Raw genomic sequence first — 16,101 nt, 5'->3', positions numbered from 1 at the left:
TGTAGGAGGAATAGTATAATAAAACAATTGTAAAACTATTTTATTTAATTTAATGTTATTTGAATTTTGTTTTCTTTATTTATTCATTAAATAATTTTGATTTTTTATTAATTTAAAAATTATAATAAAAAATATATATTAAAAAGAAACAGAAATAACCTGTTCCGAGCACTTATATGTGCTTGGAAAATGGAAATATTTCAATAACCTGGGTATGTGCTCGGCATTTCCGAGCACAATCGGGTGGTCGGATGTCCGAGCACCTTAGTATGTGCTCGCCATGTTCCAAAATCTGAAAATCATGTAAGTGCTCGGAATATTACGAGCACCTAGGTATGTGCTCGGCATTTTCCGAGCACAATCGGGTGCTCGGATGTCCGAGCACTCTAAGGTGCTCGTATAAAAATTCCGACGAAGCGAAAGCCGAGCACTCTCGGTGCTAGGAAAGTGCTCGGTATATCTCGATTTTCCGAGCACTTTGCCTTATATTTCCGACCACTTGGTGCTCGGGAAAGCCTCTTTTTCTTGTAGTGTACACTCTCCTGTCCCAATTAAATGTCCCATATTTTGCCGGTGCAGGTTTCATCAACAGAAAATGTCAACACAACGTTAATCGGTTGATAATGTTGTCATTTTCTGTTGACGTTATTTATCATCTATTGACATCTAATATTGAAATCTAACGATCCAAATATAGAGTTTGGGGTTTGTACAATAAACAAAGTTTGCATTTGATTACATTTTACTTTATCCACTTTTTGTATGCGGACCCCATATTTTACTAGCTTTTTACACTCACAATCCATTATAAAATTATTTACTAATAATGGGTCCCACGTTCCACTCACTTTCTCAATTTAACATTTTCTTCTTCTTTCTAATCCAAATCTTTTTCTAATCCATTCATTTCTTTCTCTAATGCCCCAGCCCTTCCTAATCCTCCAACCTTAAACAATTTGGTATTCATCATGAATGCATGACTCTTTATTAAGAAAAGACAAAAAATGAATGTCTACCTAATCCATCATGATGCAAATTATATATTTTTTTGTTTATTTATCCAAAAAAAAAAAGAGTCGGTACTTACCTCAACTTGATTGAACCTAACAGCCAAATGCAAGATTGTCTCCCCATCATCATCCTTCACACACACAAGATCACCCATTCTCTCCCCCAAAAACCGCAACGCCTCAAGCTGACGATGTTTCACGCACAAGTGCAGCACAGTCTGGCCGCGATGCAGCCTCTCTATCGCAGGAGTCAAGTCATGTTCAAGCAAAATCTCCAAGATCTCAACATGCCCTCTCATGGCGGCAATATGAACCGGGTTCATGCCCTGATCGTCGAGCCACCAGCGCATCTCTGGGGCCACAGATAGCAATTTTCGGGCAATCTCAACGTGCCCTTGTGCAGTTGCGATGTGAAGAGAAGACGACTTTTTGGAGTCGACGTCTCGAGCTAGCTCCGAGTTTATTTTCAACAACTCTTCCACTATGCCTACTTGTCCATGAATTGTTGCTATGTGTAGGAGATTTCTCGAACGTGAAAATGAAACTTGATCAACAAGAAATGGATCTTGTCGTAGAAGTGTTTGGAAAGTAACTACATCTCCCTTTGTCGCTGCATCATATAATTTCTTTTCTTCTACTTCTGCAACCATTGCTTCGGTTTACTCCTTTTTTCCTCCTTTTAAATGAATATGGAGTATATTATTTTCATATGTCGGTGAGAGTTGTTAAAAAGACAACCATATGTAAACGGGTGCTTGATTAATTTAATAAAATTAAAAGAGAAAGGAAAGAAAAAAAATAGTCTAAACTTGAATTTATCTTCTCTCTTATACTCCTATAATTTATCTGAAAAAGTGATTTGCATTCACTGACTTTTAGGGTAGTATAAAAATACTACTCCCTCCGTCCCAAGGAAGAAGACCCCTTTCTTGGGCGGCACGGGATTTTATGCAACTTTATTTTGTATGTTGAGTGGAGAGAGTAAAGTAAGAGAGAGGGATAAAGTAGAGATAAATGGATTTCCATTTTTGGTAATGAGTCATCTTGGTTGGGACAAACTAAAAAGGAAAGTGGGTCATCTTCGATGGGACGGAGTGAGTACTAGAATTTAAGATAGTCTTTACAATAAAATCTATTTATGTCAAAATAAAAGAATTTTTATGGAAATTAAGTTGTATCTTTAACCATTCAAACAAAATATTTGTGGAGTAGGTATGTATTTTAAATGCCAATTTAATCTCAGCCACCGGAATATTAATTCTATTGAGTCCAATTAATATCGTCATCACATATTTTGACCATATTTGTCAACAATTAATGTAGTCTACTTTTGTAGGGGAATCTCCATATAATTACAATTATAATGCCTTTTAGTCTACTTTTGTACGACAAAATAATTTTCGGCATTGATTTGGGCTTTGGCCCAATAGTTACAACAAATGTTTGCCTCTATTTTGTAATCTATACAAATCATTAGAACAAAATAAATGTAAACAGTTCAAGTTTTGTGGGAATAGTTTTTGTCTTTAATTTGGGCTTTGAGCCCAATATATCAGCCCAAAATAATCACATTTGTCTAGGGATGTCAATCAGGCCGGCCCACCGGGTTTCGGGCCAACCCTATTCGGGTTGCGGTTCAATCGGGTGCGGGCTAATCGCGTTGTATTTTTTCGGGTTATAAAAGTTCAACCCTAACCCTAAAAGCTCGGGTTTCTGGCTAGCCCAGCGGGTTAATCAGGTTGCTACCGACGATCAATCCAATAAATAATGGTGAAAATTAGTTATATTTATAAAATGAAAAATATTTAATTATGATAAGTTTGAGATATATGCTTAAACTCAAACATAAACATGATCAAATACTAATATTTGAGATTTATGCAAAATAAAATATAAACATCAAGAAATTTTAAAGCATGTTTTAGAATTTTTTATTGAATTTGAAGTTTCTAATTTTTATGTTAATAAAAATTTTAATATATAATTTATATATTTAATATATAAAATTGAAGTTATTTTTTTAGTAATCTATATTCTATATTATAAAATAATCAATGAAGCGTCAAATTAGAGTCAAACAAATAGAACGATAGAAATTTTATCAGGTTTCCGGGCCAGCCCATCGGGTTTTCGGGTCTGGCCCTAACGGGTTGCAGGTTAATTGGGTGCGGGCTAATCGGATTGTAATTTTACCGAGCTAGAACTTTTTAGCCCTAGCCCTATAAATTTAGCGGGCTATTCGGACTGGCCCACAGATTACGGACTACATTGACATCCTTACATTTTTCAAAAAATTACTTCTATCATTTTTAGGGGATACACTAATTTTCAATTGGAGAAATGATTTTTATAATATTAAATCGGGATACTATAATTTATCACCAGTGAGAAAAATGGCCTATATAATTCAAAAAAGAATTTCATTTTCAACTTTATATGGTTGTTTGTTGAAACTTCTCTCAATTATTAGAATTCTATGCACGTGGCGCACCCAATGCACCTGGGACCAGCCCGTTTCTTTTTCCCATAAAATCACAAGTTTCCGTAACTTAAACATCACCATCTATTCTAAAAATATAAACTTTTTAATTATAAGTTATAGACCAAATTAAAATAAAATAATTCTACTTGTCAAGGACGGTACATTGAGATAGATAATAATTCCTCACACAATCATTTAAATATATTAAATATTAATTTCTTAAAGTCTTGTACCCTAAAATTGCATCAAGTAGGTATAGTAAAAACGGAGTTGCAAACTCACAATAATGAGATTTATATATGTAAAAGGATCAACTGAGAATGACACGTAACACTGTATTGCTACACATATAATAATATTGGTCCAAATTGCAGGACATGCTAGATAATAATGGCACCCTGGTTTAAAATTAAATTGTTCAGATTTGAGGATGTCAATTTTTATATTACCTCACAATATTAATTGCTAAATGGGTCGGTTTGCCCTACAATTTTAATGAATGACAAATGACATTTAATTTCTTATCAAACTTTTGAGGTGTATTCATGAGAAATTTGTCAGTTTATTACCAGTTAAAAATTGTGTCTACCGAATTCATTTTTGAAGAGCCCCTATTTGCTGCTTTTGAAATTCTATATTTGCGGGTAATTTCAGTTTTGCGAATTAATTTGTTTTATCAATTTTCGTCAAAAACAAAATAAAAGTTCTAAATAGACGCAGTAAAAATATCAAATTAAAAAACTTTCACTATTACAATATGAGTTCAAATTAGGCAATTTCGGAGAGGAAACGTGGGCAAAAACTGGTTGTGGGATGGAAGATGTCGGTGGATTATTAGTCAAATTTATATTTAATTAAGAAAACAACGTGTGTTAAATTTCATTAATTACATAATTAAAGAAAAGAAAACAATGAATGATTAATTTAAAACCTACGTATCCACGAAGTGGCCGTATTGTGCCCATTTATTGTTACTATATAAAATTTTAAATTAAAAAAAAAAAAATGCATGCTACGTGTTGCGTCCCTCATTGGCCTCATGACCCAGCTAGGCAGCTACATAAAAATAAATTTAATTAAAAATCTTTCTATTTATTTTTTTAATACGGAGTAGTAATCAGATACTCTCACGGCTCTCATAAAAATGGATGTTTATGGGATTATATTAATTTTAAAGTAGAATTGATAAAGTAGTTGGACTAATTTTGCCAAACAAACTAGAATGGAAAGAGTCTCTATTGCTTTATTTTATTTTATTTTTATTTTTTATATTGTATTTTATTGCTTTATATTGCCTTTCTTTTTGTTGTATTAATTTTCGGTGAGGGCATTGAGATCGAATTGAATGTGATAAGCAACTACTAGTAGGCGATCAAACTGAAAGGTTAAAGTTAGATGTGGAGGACTTTGATGTTTTAAATCGACATGATTACATTGCTATTGTACACAAACCGTAGTGGAACAACACTGAAATTCGTTATAAATGACTCCTTAAAAGGCCAACATCAACACCCTTATTGGTGATGGCCACATTCATAACAATTGGCTCCTTTTATTTGCCGTCATTCCGATCTGGCTCTCAAACGTTATTCATAGTAATAGTTGGCTCTTTGAGTCGTTGAGTCTTAGAACTTTATCCAAATAAACTTGTTTATCAATAGAGACTCAGTTGGGCCAAAAATCTTACTTACTCCGCCCCAAACTGCTGGCTCTATATTCTATTTCAATTGTATAAAGTTACTTGTTCCATTCCTTTTTTTTATCTCTTCTCTAACTTTATTCACTCTCTCTCTTATACGTACTTTATTATCTTTCTTATTTTATTTTCTCTTTAATCTTTATATTCCCTCCGTCCCATAGTAGATGTCACACTTGAAAGATGACACAAGATTTTAAGAAATGTTATTTTGATTGTTAAGTGGTGAGAGAAAATATAATTTTATAACTAATGTGAGAGAGAACTTTTTTTAAAAGAAGAAATGTGACATCTTTTGTAGGACAAACTATAAAGGAAAGTGTGACATCTATTATGGGATCGAGAGAGTACTATTTTAGTTTTTTAAAGTTTGCACCAAAAGAGATTACAACATTCCTTATAGTACTAAACTAAAGGCAGTTAGATCTATTATTATACTGTGGGAAAGAATCACGAAGAAAACCCGAAACTCAACTCTGGACTGAACTTAAATGAATAAAGCAACAAATAACATACTATAAAAAAAAGACATTATGCAAAACTAGCATAAAGCAACTTCTCAAAACGCCTCATATGCTCTTTATACAGCGCGATCGCAAGCAAAACAGTCCCTTTGTTTTGAAGATCGCAAGCAAAACAGTCCCTCTGAAATTAGGGCAATTCACATTCTTTTTGCTATACAAAACCTCCTTGCCAATACGTAGATGCACTTCCAAGTAATCTAGAGCCGACCTCAAGTACTCGTCGTTGTTGACCCGGTCAATCGCCTCCTTCACTTTCCCCACCGCGAACCTCAACGGATTCGATCCCAGTTGGCCGCACATAGCGGACACGGTGTGGTGGAAGATTACGTTGCCTAGATACCCCTCTGGGAGCGGCGTCTGTAGCCTCCGTCTCCCGTCCAACACGAAAAGAAGCTTGGTTTCCTGGTCTTCGGGCAGCCCGCGGGCTATGCTAGCGCAACGCCAGGCGTGGCCTGTGAGCACCTGATATATATAAATAGTGAGACAGTTTAGTTAAGGAAAATATTATTTTCTCATCTATTATGACAGTGGGGACAAAAAATTGAAAATAAATGTTCTTTAAAATTTTTTTTCTCTCCGTCTCGTAGAGTGAGTATGTCCCACATTCTACCAACTTAATCCACTCACATTTTGTTATAAAACTAATAGACATAAGTGGGACCATATTCCACTAACGTATTCAACCCACTTTTCTTTATATTTCTAAAAACTCGTGCCATAACTAAATATGACTCATATTTTGGGACGGAGGAAGTATTTGATTTTGAAAAGGAAAGTATCGAAAATGTTATTGAAACGTGGATCATACTTATATGGAGTATTAGTTTTATAATATAATGCGAGTGAAATGAGTTAGTGGAGTAAATGATCCACTTACCAACTATAGTAAAAAGAGAATTGAGACATTTAATATCGAACAAATTGAAAAAGAATATAAGACATTTAACGGTGGTGAGGAAATATATATTCTAACTTAATGAGAGGTGAAATATACTTCAACCCATAAAAATAGAGACTTTTGAGATGTCACGTGTTTTAATACAAAATAGATTTAATAAGAGAGAGAGACTAAAAATATAAGTGAAGGGGCCCGCCCCGTTAGAGTAAAGAAGTGACCAAAACAGGTGGATTGTTTTTATGGGACAGATCATAATGAAATAAATGGGAGAATGAAGCATGTAGTATCAACAACACCTGGTAGGTGGAGTATTCAATTTTCTCGTCTTCGCATTCCTTCTTGATGGCGTTGATCTGATCGGGGAACAGCCGGAATGTTAAGAACTCTGTTTCACCGGAGACGTTGAGAGGGTGTTTGAGTGTTGGAGGCGGGTTGTGCTCGACGTGGGGGAACACGGGCCGTGGCGGGTCTCTAGCGGCTAGAACGTGGCGGTCCAGGTAAGGGGGGACAGTGGCGGAGGTGATTAGGCCGCGGACCATTTCGGACCAGGTGTTGACGAAATGGTGAGAGGACATGCCGTCTGATAGATGATGCTCGTTTGAGAAACTCAAGCTAACCCCACCGCATTTGAACCGGGTTAACTGTCTCATGTTTATCCGAGTTTGGTAAGAAAGATAAATAACCAAAATATAATATTATACTCCTTCTGTCCCATTAAAAATGAAACGTTTTTAAAAATAGAAACATCATCATCCCTATTTTTCTTACTTTATTCTCTTCTCGTTAACTCATAAAACAACACTATATAAAATTTTATGTCAAAATCAAATGATTCATTTCTAATAGGACGATCAAAATACATTTTAGGTCATTCTTTTTATCATATAACTCCAAGATAAATACTCCCTCCGTCCACCATTTAAAGAGTCATTTTGACTCGGTACGAGTTTTATGAAATTGTTTGACTTTGTGAAAAAAAGTAAATGGAGAAAGTGGGTGAAATGTGGGACCCATTTAACGTATTAGTTTTAAATGTGGGACCCACTTAAAATATTAGTTTTATACTCTTTATTAGTTTCTCCATTTAAAGTAAATGGAAAAAGTGGGTGAAAAGAGTTCTTTAAATTATGGACAAAGGGAGTAAATTATATCCCACAAAATTGCCCCTTGAAAGAATCAACATCTACCAAACAAATTGACCTAATTGATTGGATCGATATATAATATTTACTTCCTCCGTCCCTGAAAATTTGTCACCTATTTCTTTTTCGTCCGTCCCTAAAAATTTTTCATCTTTCACTTTTACCATTTTTGGTAGTGGACCCCACATTCCACTAACTCATTCTCACTCACATTTTATTTTAAAACTAATACATAAAAGTAGGACCCACATGCCACTAACTTTTTCAACTCACTTTCTATTATATTTCTTAAAATCCGTGCCAGATCAAATGGTGATAAAATTTGAGGGACGGAGGGTGTATAAAATATTTTTTCTTTCACATGTAGGTTTAGACCAATTTGGTAGTCATGTCACACTAGGATAACTAAGAAAAATAGAAATTTCGTGACTTAATTGATTCGATTAGGGAAAAAAAGCGGAGTACCTGCACAAGAAAAAGCGGGAAAGAAGAAATATCGTTAAGAGTAATCGATGGCGGGGACGAGGCTGATGTCGGGCCTGGGGCTGAAGCCACCGAGCTCATCCATCTCGGCGTCGCACACCGCCTCCACGAAAAACGCCCCTTCCCCGTTGCAGTTGATCACAATGTGGCCATCGTCGCCCCTTCCCAGCCTCCCCGCAATCGGGTAGAACTCAACCAGGGCCTTGCTGAGGGCCGCCTTCATCGCTGCCGCATCGAAGAAGTCGGCGGCGCCGGCGTCGTTGCGGTAGAAGTTCACCAAACGGCTATGGTAGTCGGTGGTGAAAAACAAGTCTAAGTTGGATAGCCACAGAGTTTCAGTCGGCGTTTCTTTCATTGGCTTAACCATCGTAGATTCCTTCACTGTGATCTTCATGCTTGCAAAGTGTCTGTGAGTTTGTGTAAGAGAGAGAGAGGGGACAAAATTTATCTCTATGAATATGTTGGTTTCATATGTTTCAAGCTTTATTTATAACAGGATGGTCGTATCATTTTTAGAGTATACTCCCCCCGTCCCATAGAAATAGGCCTTTTAAGATTGACACGGGTTTGAATGTATAATTGGTAACGTAAGAGAAAAAGAGAAAAAGTAATTGAAATTGTGTACTAGATGGTGGGATCCATAAATAATAAAGGAAAAAAAGAAAGGAAAAAAGGTTTTCATGAATGGATATGGACTACATGCATGAGATGGACGAAAAAAGAAATATGGTCTATTTCTATGGGACAGTTAGAGTATCAAATTTTGTGGGTATTTGTGGTACCACGTGGGCTTCTTATATCCATAAACCTCAATTTATTACAATTGAATGCATAGGACCAGCCCTGCACAGTAGGGTTTCAATCATAAATAGGATGGCGTCTTTGTTGTTGGAAGTTTATTTAATGGAATTCATTTCACAAATACAAAAAAAAAGTAAATTTCGTTATATTAGAAACCAATTCCCCTTATAGAATATTCAATTTTTGTTAAAAGTAATGAGACTATCTCTCGTTAGCATTTCATCGAATATTAGCCATGCAATTGAAAAAGTAGCAGTGATGTTGTGAAAAACTGAAAACCACCATTATGTTGGTCAAGAAGATGAGATTGGAAATTTGGAAGCCACTTATCTATTTCCATCTGCAGTTTGTTAGATTAAAGTTTGGGAAAAAAGATCGATGATATAAATTTAATGTTGTTTAATTGTTGAGGCTCGAAAACTGCTCGACAAAACACCATACCGAATTTTTCAGTGTACCGGAAATTCGATAAGGTAGTTTTTGATACCGTTACCATACCGTATTTTCGGTATATATTACTTTTGTGGTTATACGGCATACCGTCATACCTGTTATACCGATAAAAATCTATTATACCCAAAATATTCAAAATACCATTTAAGTTTGATTCTTTTTTATTTTTGTATAATAGAAAATTCTATTTTTAAACTTAAGTATAATTAAACATAAATATGTGTGTAGGGTATACAGTAGTATATATATACCGGTATATACTGACATACGAAGATTCGGTGTATACCGCGGTATAGGAAATCTAATAACGTTGTCGTACCGAATATTGTACCGAAAACTACAGTATACTGAAAAATCGATATTTTTGGTATTTTTTAGGTACAGTAAGTCCGGTATTCCCCCTACGTGTGGTCCACCTACACATAAAAGAGAGAGAGACAATGTCCTAATAATCAAATATTGCAGGTTTAATGTCAAACACAACCATGTTTATAAGTATTCAGCATACTTTAAAAAATATATAAAGAGGGGATAAATTTACTACTTTGGTCTTTAACTATTGCATGGAAAAATGAATAAGTAAAAAAGTGTGCTAAATTAAGGGTAAATTTATCAAATGATTTTATTGGGCATTTCCAAGAATTTTACAAGTTTCCCAAACTGTAAAATTTTTCTTTAAGTCTTGTCCATGCTATTGAGAAATCTGTTTATTTTACTTTATGGACTTTGACAATTAGTGGATTATAGTAGTTAAGATTGACGATGGTTAATTGTTTGTTTTAACAAGTTAAACTTAAGAAATAAGTTTATTACTAGTAACCTACCTTTTTGGATTACAAGGTTTGACGATTATTAGAACATGTTCGAATATTCCATTTGATTTATATTTTTATGTTATTTTTTACTTTTTTTTTATTGTTGGGCATGTGATTTTTTACTTCTTATTGTATGTTATGCACATGTTTTCTGTATAGATTGTTTTATTACTTTTCCTTTAGTTTAGCTATGACAAGAAAATTGCTTAATAAATATTACCAAGATGTCAAGAGCGTGCATAATTTCTTTTTTTTATTTGTTTTTTTACTGTATTCCTATATGCCACAGTAATGTCACATGTTTGAATGTATCAGTATGCTGTTAAAAGTAATTTTCACAATCTCTTTATAACCGTAAACAAGCTATGTTTTGATTCATTAGTGAGTTTCGTAAAAGACATAATAAGTTAGAGAAACACCTTAATTTAAACAAATCCAAACTTATTGTAATATTATACAAATATATTTAATTACTGGTAAAGTAAATATTAGGGTTTATATTGCTAATAATTTAATCCTTTTAAAATAAATAAATTTAAAATATCAATAAAATTGATTTTAATTAAAAATACAAAAGTAATTAGGTAAAGTAGTAAATATTTGAGTTTATATTATTAATAAGAAGAAATATAAATGATAAAATAAAGAAGGGACTAAGAAAAGAAAAAGTACGTTGAACCATAGACCTCATAGCCGAAAGGCTATATAAGTTAGAGTGAACTACAAAACTAAAGCAGTAAATGGGCAAATGAAGCTAAATGGACAAATACATCCCTCAAGGAGGGACTGAATTTATGAACTTTTTGACTGAAAATGTGATTTTGTAAATGCTGAGTCCCGGAAAGGTGCAAACCACATTTTCTGGATACTAGTTTTGTAGTTCATTCTATAAGCTAAACCATTGCATAACATGAATTGAAAACAAATACTACTACTCTAGAGGATATGTTATTTTCGGCTCAACTCTAGAGGATATTTGGGCTCCCCGGACGGTTAGGAGGAGGTGGCCCGCCCCTCCTAATTAGTCTGGTAAAGAGATAGTTCATGGTGTGCTGAAACTGATATTGAAAGCGAAATATAAAATCATTGAATTTACGATCTGTATGCTGCAGTTTCTTTCTCTTCCACGTATTGAACGAACTCTCTAAAACAGTACATACGAGTACTAATGCAATGATGCCCACTGTCCCAACAACTACTATAGCAACAATTTGGCCAACTGTTTGTGTTTCAATAGGATTGGTCATGATTAAGGATGTTCCATAACTCACTCCAATAGACACCATCGACGCCAACGTTGCATACAAGATGACTTCCACGAAAAGAGATGCATTTCTTGGCGCTCGCATGGCTACGAGTAAGATTACTAAGAGAGATGAAATGAAAGCGGCGTTGTTAGCATGAGAGAAGTATTTGTATAGTGTGGGATGTTGATAAGAGTATTTCTCTTATCTCTGGTCGGATAGAGGTTTGCAGAAGTCTCGGGAGGCTTATTCCCGTCGACCGCTTAGGGTTGAAGGAAAAAAACAGATTATGGAGAAGAGAAAGTAGGCGAATTATCGATAATCTTTATTGATGAATTTAGCGCCTATTTATATTCTAAGGACCCTAGGGTTTGTTCGACTTTACGGCCCGGGAAAGAACCCACAAAGAAAACCCGGAACGGAGCTTATAAATCGCTCGACCCAATTGTTCAAAAATAATAATAATAAGGATAATAACTAATGCAAAACATAATTAACTAAAATAATAAAAAAGAACGCCACGCCTTATTTGGAGACGTAGTCACCAAATCTGACCGGTGGCCTTGTTCTCCTTCTCGGCTTCTTGTTCGTCTCCCTCGGCGAAGGCCTTCCACGCTCAACCGTTTCACAGTTCAGCTCCTGCTCCAGCAACTCCTCGGTCTGTGCAACTTCGACGGCCACACGCTGCTGCTCCTCCGCCAGTGCCGAAGGGTCATCCGTATCAACTCCCCCGGATAGCAACATCCTTATCCTCAAGGATCAGGTCCGGAAAGCGACGACGAACCGTCGCGAGCGGTTCCCACGTCCGGTTCGCACCACCATCATCATCCCATTCAATCAAAGCTTCCTCCACCGGCACCCCATCTCGCCACACCGTGCGGCAAGCTAACCATTTCCGCGGCCTCGAAACCGGGCGGCTCCGTGCAAACAGAGGGGGCAACAACCAGCGCCTCCGGCGATACACCTCGCACAAACGGTCACAACAAGCTGACGTGAAACACGTTATGGACCCTACTGCCCTCCGGTAGATGCAGGCGATATACCATCCGCCCAATACGCTCCAATACCTCATACGGACCGAAGAACCTCCGCGCCAGTTTTGAAGACAGCGGCTTGGCCACCGAGTACTGCCGATATTGTTGTAGTTTCAACAACACCAAATCCCCCACCTCAAACTCCACATGGCGGCGGTGCTTGTTTGCCGCAGCGTGCATTCGCTGCTGTGCCTTCTCCAGATTGCCACGCAAAGCGACGATCAGTTCACCCCGTTCACGAATCAGCGTCGCCACATCAGAGGGCGTCGATCTTGACGGCTCTGGCGCCACCAACGGAGGGGGATCACGCCCATACAGCGCCTTGAATGGCGAAGTCCCCAGACCCTCGTGAAAAAAGCAATTTAAAGATAACTCCGCACAAGGCAAGAAGTTCGCCCATTTGTTCGGCTTATTCGCCACAAACGTCCTCAAGTACTGTTCCAACCCCCGATTTCGCACTTCTGTCTGGCCGTCAGATTGAGGATGATAAGAAGTGCAATTTATTACCACTCAAGCGCAACATCTCCTCCCACACATCGTTCAAGAAAACCGAATCCCTATCGAGACCAACGTCTTTGGAAAACCATGATGTTTAACTACGGTCTCAATAAATAAGTTAGCTACGCGCAAGGCGTTGAAATGCGGCCGCAGCGGTGCGAAGTGCGCATACTTGGTCAAACGATCCACCACAACCATAATGGTAGTGAAACCCCGAGACTGAGGGAGGCTTGTTACGAAATCCATTGACACGTCTTCCCAAACCTGCGAAGGGATAGGCAAAGGTTGCAGCAGCCGTGCCGGTTTCTGCGTCGAATACTTAGTAGTTTGACACTCCAAACAAGCCTCCACATATTTCTTAACATCACGCCTCATATCTTTCCAATAAAACTGCTCTGAAATCCGGCGAAAGGTTCTGTCCACCCCCGGGTGACCAGCCTGCGGCATTTTGGTGTTCATGAAGTAACGGCATTTTGGTCGCGGAAAACTCGCCCACGTAGATTCGGCGACCCCGATAAACCAATCCGTCTACAAACGACAGATTATTGCTCGCCGTGCCATCCCCAATCTGCGCACGGACGCCCAACAGCTCGTTTAGCGTATCCGCCTCGACGCGCAAAGTCTCCAAAATATCCGGCACCGGATGAGCCACTAGCGCTAGCAGCGCTGACTCCGTCTGCTCGCGGTCCGCAGCCCCTTTGTCGGGCGCCATGTCCCTCCTTAAAAAGGCATCCGCCACTCTGTTGGAAGCTCCGATCTTGTATTTGATGCGGAACTTGTACCCCATTGGCTTCCGCGCATAAAATTGTTGATCCGGAGTTTGGATAAACTGCTGCAACAACTCCTTCAAACTCTTCCGATCACTCCGAATCACGAACTCTCGTCCCGATCCCATTTTTGAACCGCCTCAACAATCGCATACAACTCTTTATGATATGTTGAAGTCACCCTTCTCCGCGGCCCCAACTTTTTGCTAAAATAGTCCTAGGGATGCCCATCCTGCAGGAGCACCGCGCCAACACCAAAGTCCGATGCATCAGTCTCGATATAAAATACTTTTGAAAAATCCGGCAAGCATAGCACAGGGGCCGACGTCATTGCAGCCTTCAAGGCCTGAAAACTGTCCTTAGCCGTAGAAGACCTAACAAACGCGTCCTTTTTGAGCAGCTCCGTTAATGGCCATGCAATCATCGCGTAATTTGCCACAAACTGCCGATAGTATCCGGTAAGGCCCAAGAATCCCCGCAACTGTTTGACCGACGTCGGGACAGGCCATGCAACCATAGCCGCGATTTTCTCAGGATCGGCCTTCAATCGCTCTCCCGAGATCAGATGCCCCAAATACTCAACAGTCATGCTGCAAAAAACACACTTGGATATCTTGACAAAAAACATATTAGCCTTTAATATTGTGAGTACCTCGTGCAAGTGGCGAACGTGGGATTCTAGGGTGGGGCTGTAGACCAAAATGTCGTCAAAAAAGACGATGACAAAGAGACGCAGCAAGGGCCGGAAGATGGCGTTCATGGCCGATTGAAACGTGGACGGAGCATTAGTCAGTCCGAACGGCATGACAAGGAACTCGAAATTTCCGGCGTGAGTTCGGAAGGCTGTTTTGAACATGTCATCCGCGTGCATTCGAATCTGATGATAACCGGAGCGTAAATCCAGCTCGGTGAAGAAACGGGCTGACCCTAACTCGTCAAACAATTCATCTGAGGTTGGGATAGGAAAGTGCTCCAGCACCGTGGTTGTATTCAAGGCTCTGTAATCAATGCAGAACCGAAAGGACCCATCCTTCTTACGAATGAGCAAAACTGGAGAAGAAAACGGGCTCTGACTAGGCCTGATCCACCCTGAGGCCAGCATCTCCTTGACCTGCTTCTCAATTTCGTTCTTCTGGAAGTAAGGGTACCTATATGGGTGCACATTGACAGGTTTGGCATTTGGGAGCAAATGAATGCGATGATCAAAGGGCCTGGGTGGCGGCACGCCAGTCGGAGTACAGAACACCGCCTCGTGTGAACGCAGAACCGCCAACACCATGGGATCCAGTTCGCCAGGAAAGTGAGGTGCATCAGTCGTGACACTGTGGTCATCGTGCTTGGGCACCGAGATCAGTTCATATAGTTTTGCCGCACCCTGCAGGGATAACAAATTGGCCACAGTTTTAAAGGAAGCTGGCCGTGCGGCTGGGGTGGACACCTTCAAACGAACTGGGATCCCGTTATGCACAAACTCCAATGTCCCATCCACAAAATCACTCATCACACGCCGTAAGGATTTCAACCAAGCCAAACCATGGATCACGTCCGGCCCATGAACAGGGAAAATATGTAAATCAATCAGGAACACATGCGACTGAATCACCACGCGAGTTTGCAGGCTAGCGTAGGAACATACCAACGAAGCGCCGTTACCCACGTATACTCGAAACGGCTTCACCGCAGTTAGTGGAAGCGATAGTTTCTGCGCCACAAACGGATGCAAAAAGTCATGGGAGCTGCTTGTATCCACCAAAATGACCACTGGGTCTGCACCAATCGTTCCCCTGAATTCCATAGCTTCCGGGTGCTGATGACCGTCCATCGCATAAATGTGAGAGAGATTAGCCGTGATGACCTCAGGTTCTTGATGTTCCAAAGGCGGTTCTATCTCCTCAACATCCTCAATATCCTCACTGCCCATATATGCGAGAAAGGGTCATTTATAGGCATGACCTTGCACCCACTTCTCCTCACAATACACACATAAACCCCGACGTGTTCGATCTGCCCGTTCTGCCGCCGTTAGATGGATTACAGGTAGCTTGGAATAACCGGGGCCCCGGGCATAAACAGGTCTGGTCGCCCTTGAGAGCGTTGTTTCTGTTGAGGCGCCGTTGCAGATGGCCCCTTTTGGTCCCTAGGTGTCCAGTTGCGGCGTTGGGGTCCTGCTGGGGTATTGACCTGTCGTTGCTACCATCAAACTCTATCGCCAGGGCCATTGCTGCCGCTACTGATCTCGGGTGATTATGCTTTA

The 16,101-nt window shown here is 39.0% G+C and overlaps 1 protein-coding gene and 1 pseudogene across 1 annotated transcript; both read right to left on the bottom strand.

The window, feature by feature from the left end:
- Window positions 1-877: 877 nt before the first annotated feature.
- On the bottom strand, window positions 878-1,660 carry LOC125189617 (ankyrin repeat-containing protein At5g02620-like). The gene is made up of 2 exons (XM_048086879.1): window positions 1,088-1,660; window positions 878-982 (listed from the first exon to the last, which is right to left on the bottom strand). The coding sequence occupies exons 1-2, from the start codon at window positions 1,658-1,660 to the stop codon at window positions 878-880; spliced, it is 678 nt and encodes a 225-aa protein (XP_047942836.1).
- A 3,876-nt stretch (window positions 1,661-5,536) lies between these two features.
- LOC125215659 lies at window positions 5,537-8,682 on the bottom strand (annotated as a pseudogene).
- Window positions 8,683-16,101: the final 7,419 nt, after the last annotated feature.

The sequence above is a fragment of the Salvia hispanica genome, chromosome 1 (genome assembly GCF_023119035.1).
Source record: "Salvia hispanica cultivar TCC Black 2014 chromosome 1, UniMelb_Shisp_WGS_1.0, whole genome shotgun sequence".
Classification (NCBI taxonomy): Eukaryota; Viridiplantae; Streptophyta; class Magnoliopsida; order Lamiales; family Lamiaceae; genus Salvia; species Salvia hispanica.
The sequence above is the reverse complement of the archived record's forward strand: the minus strand, read 5'-3'. Positions and strand labels throughout refer to the sequence as shown.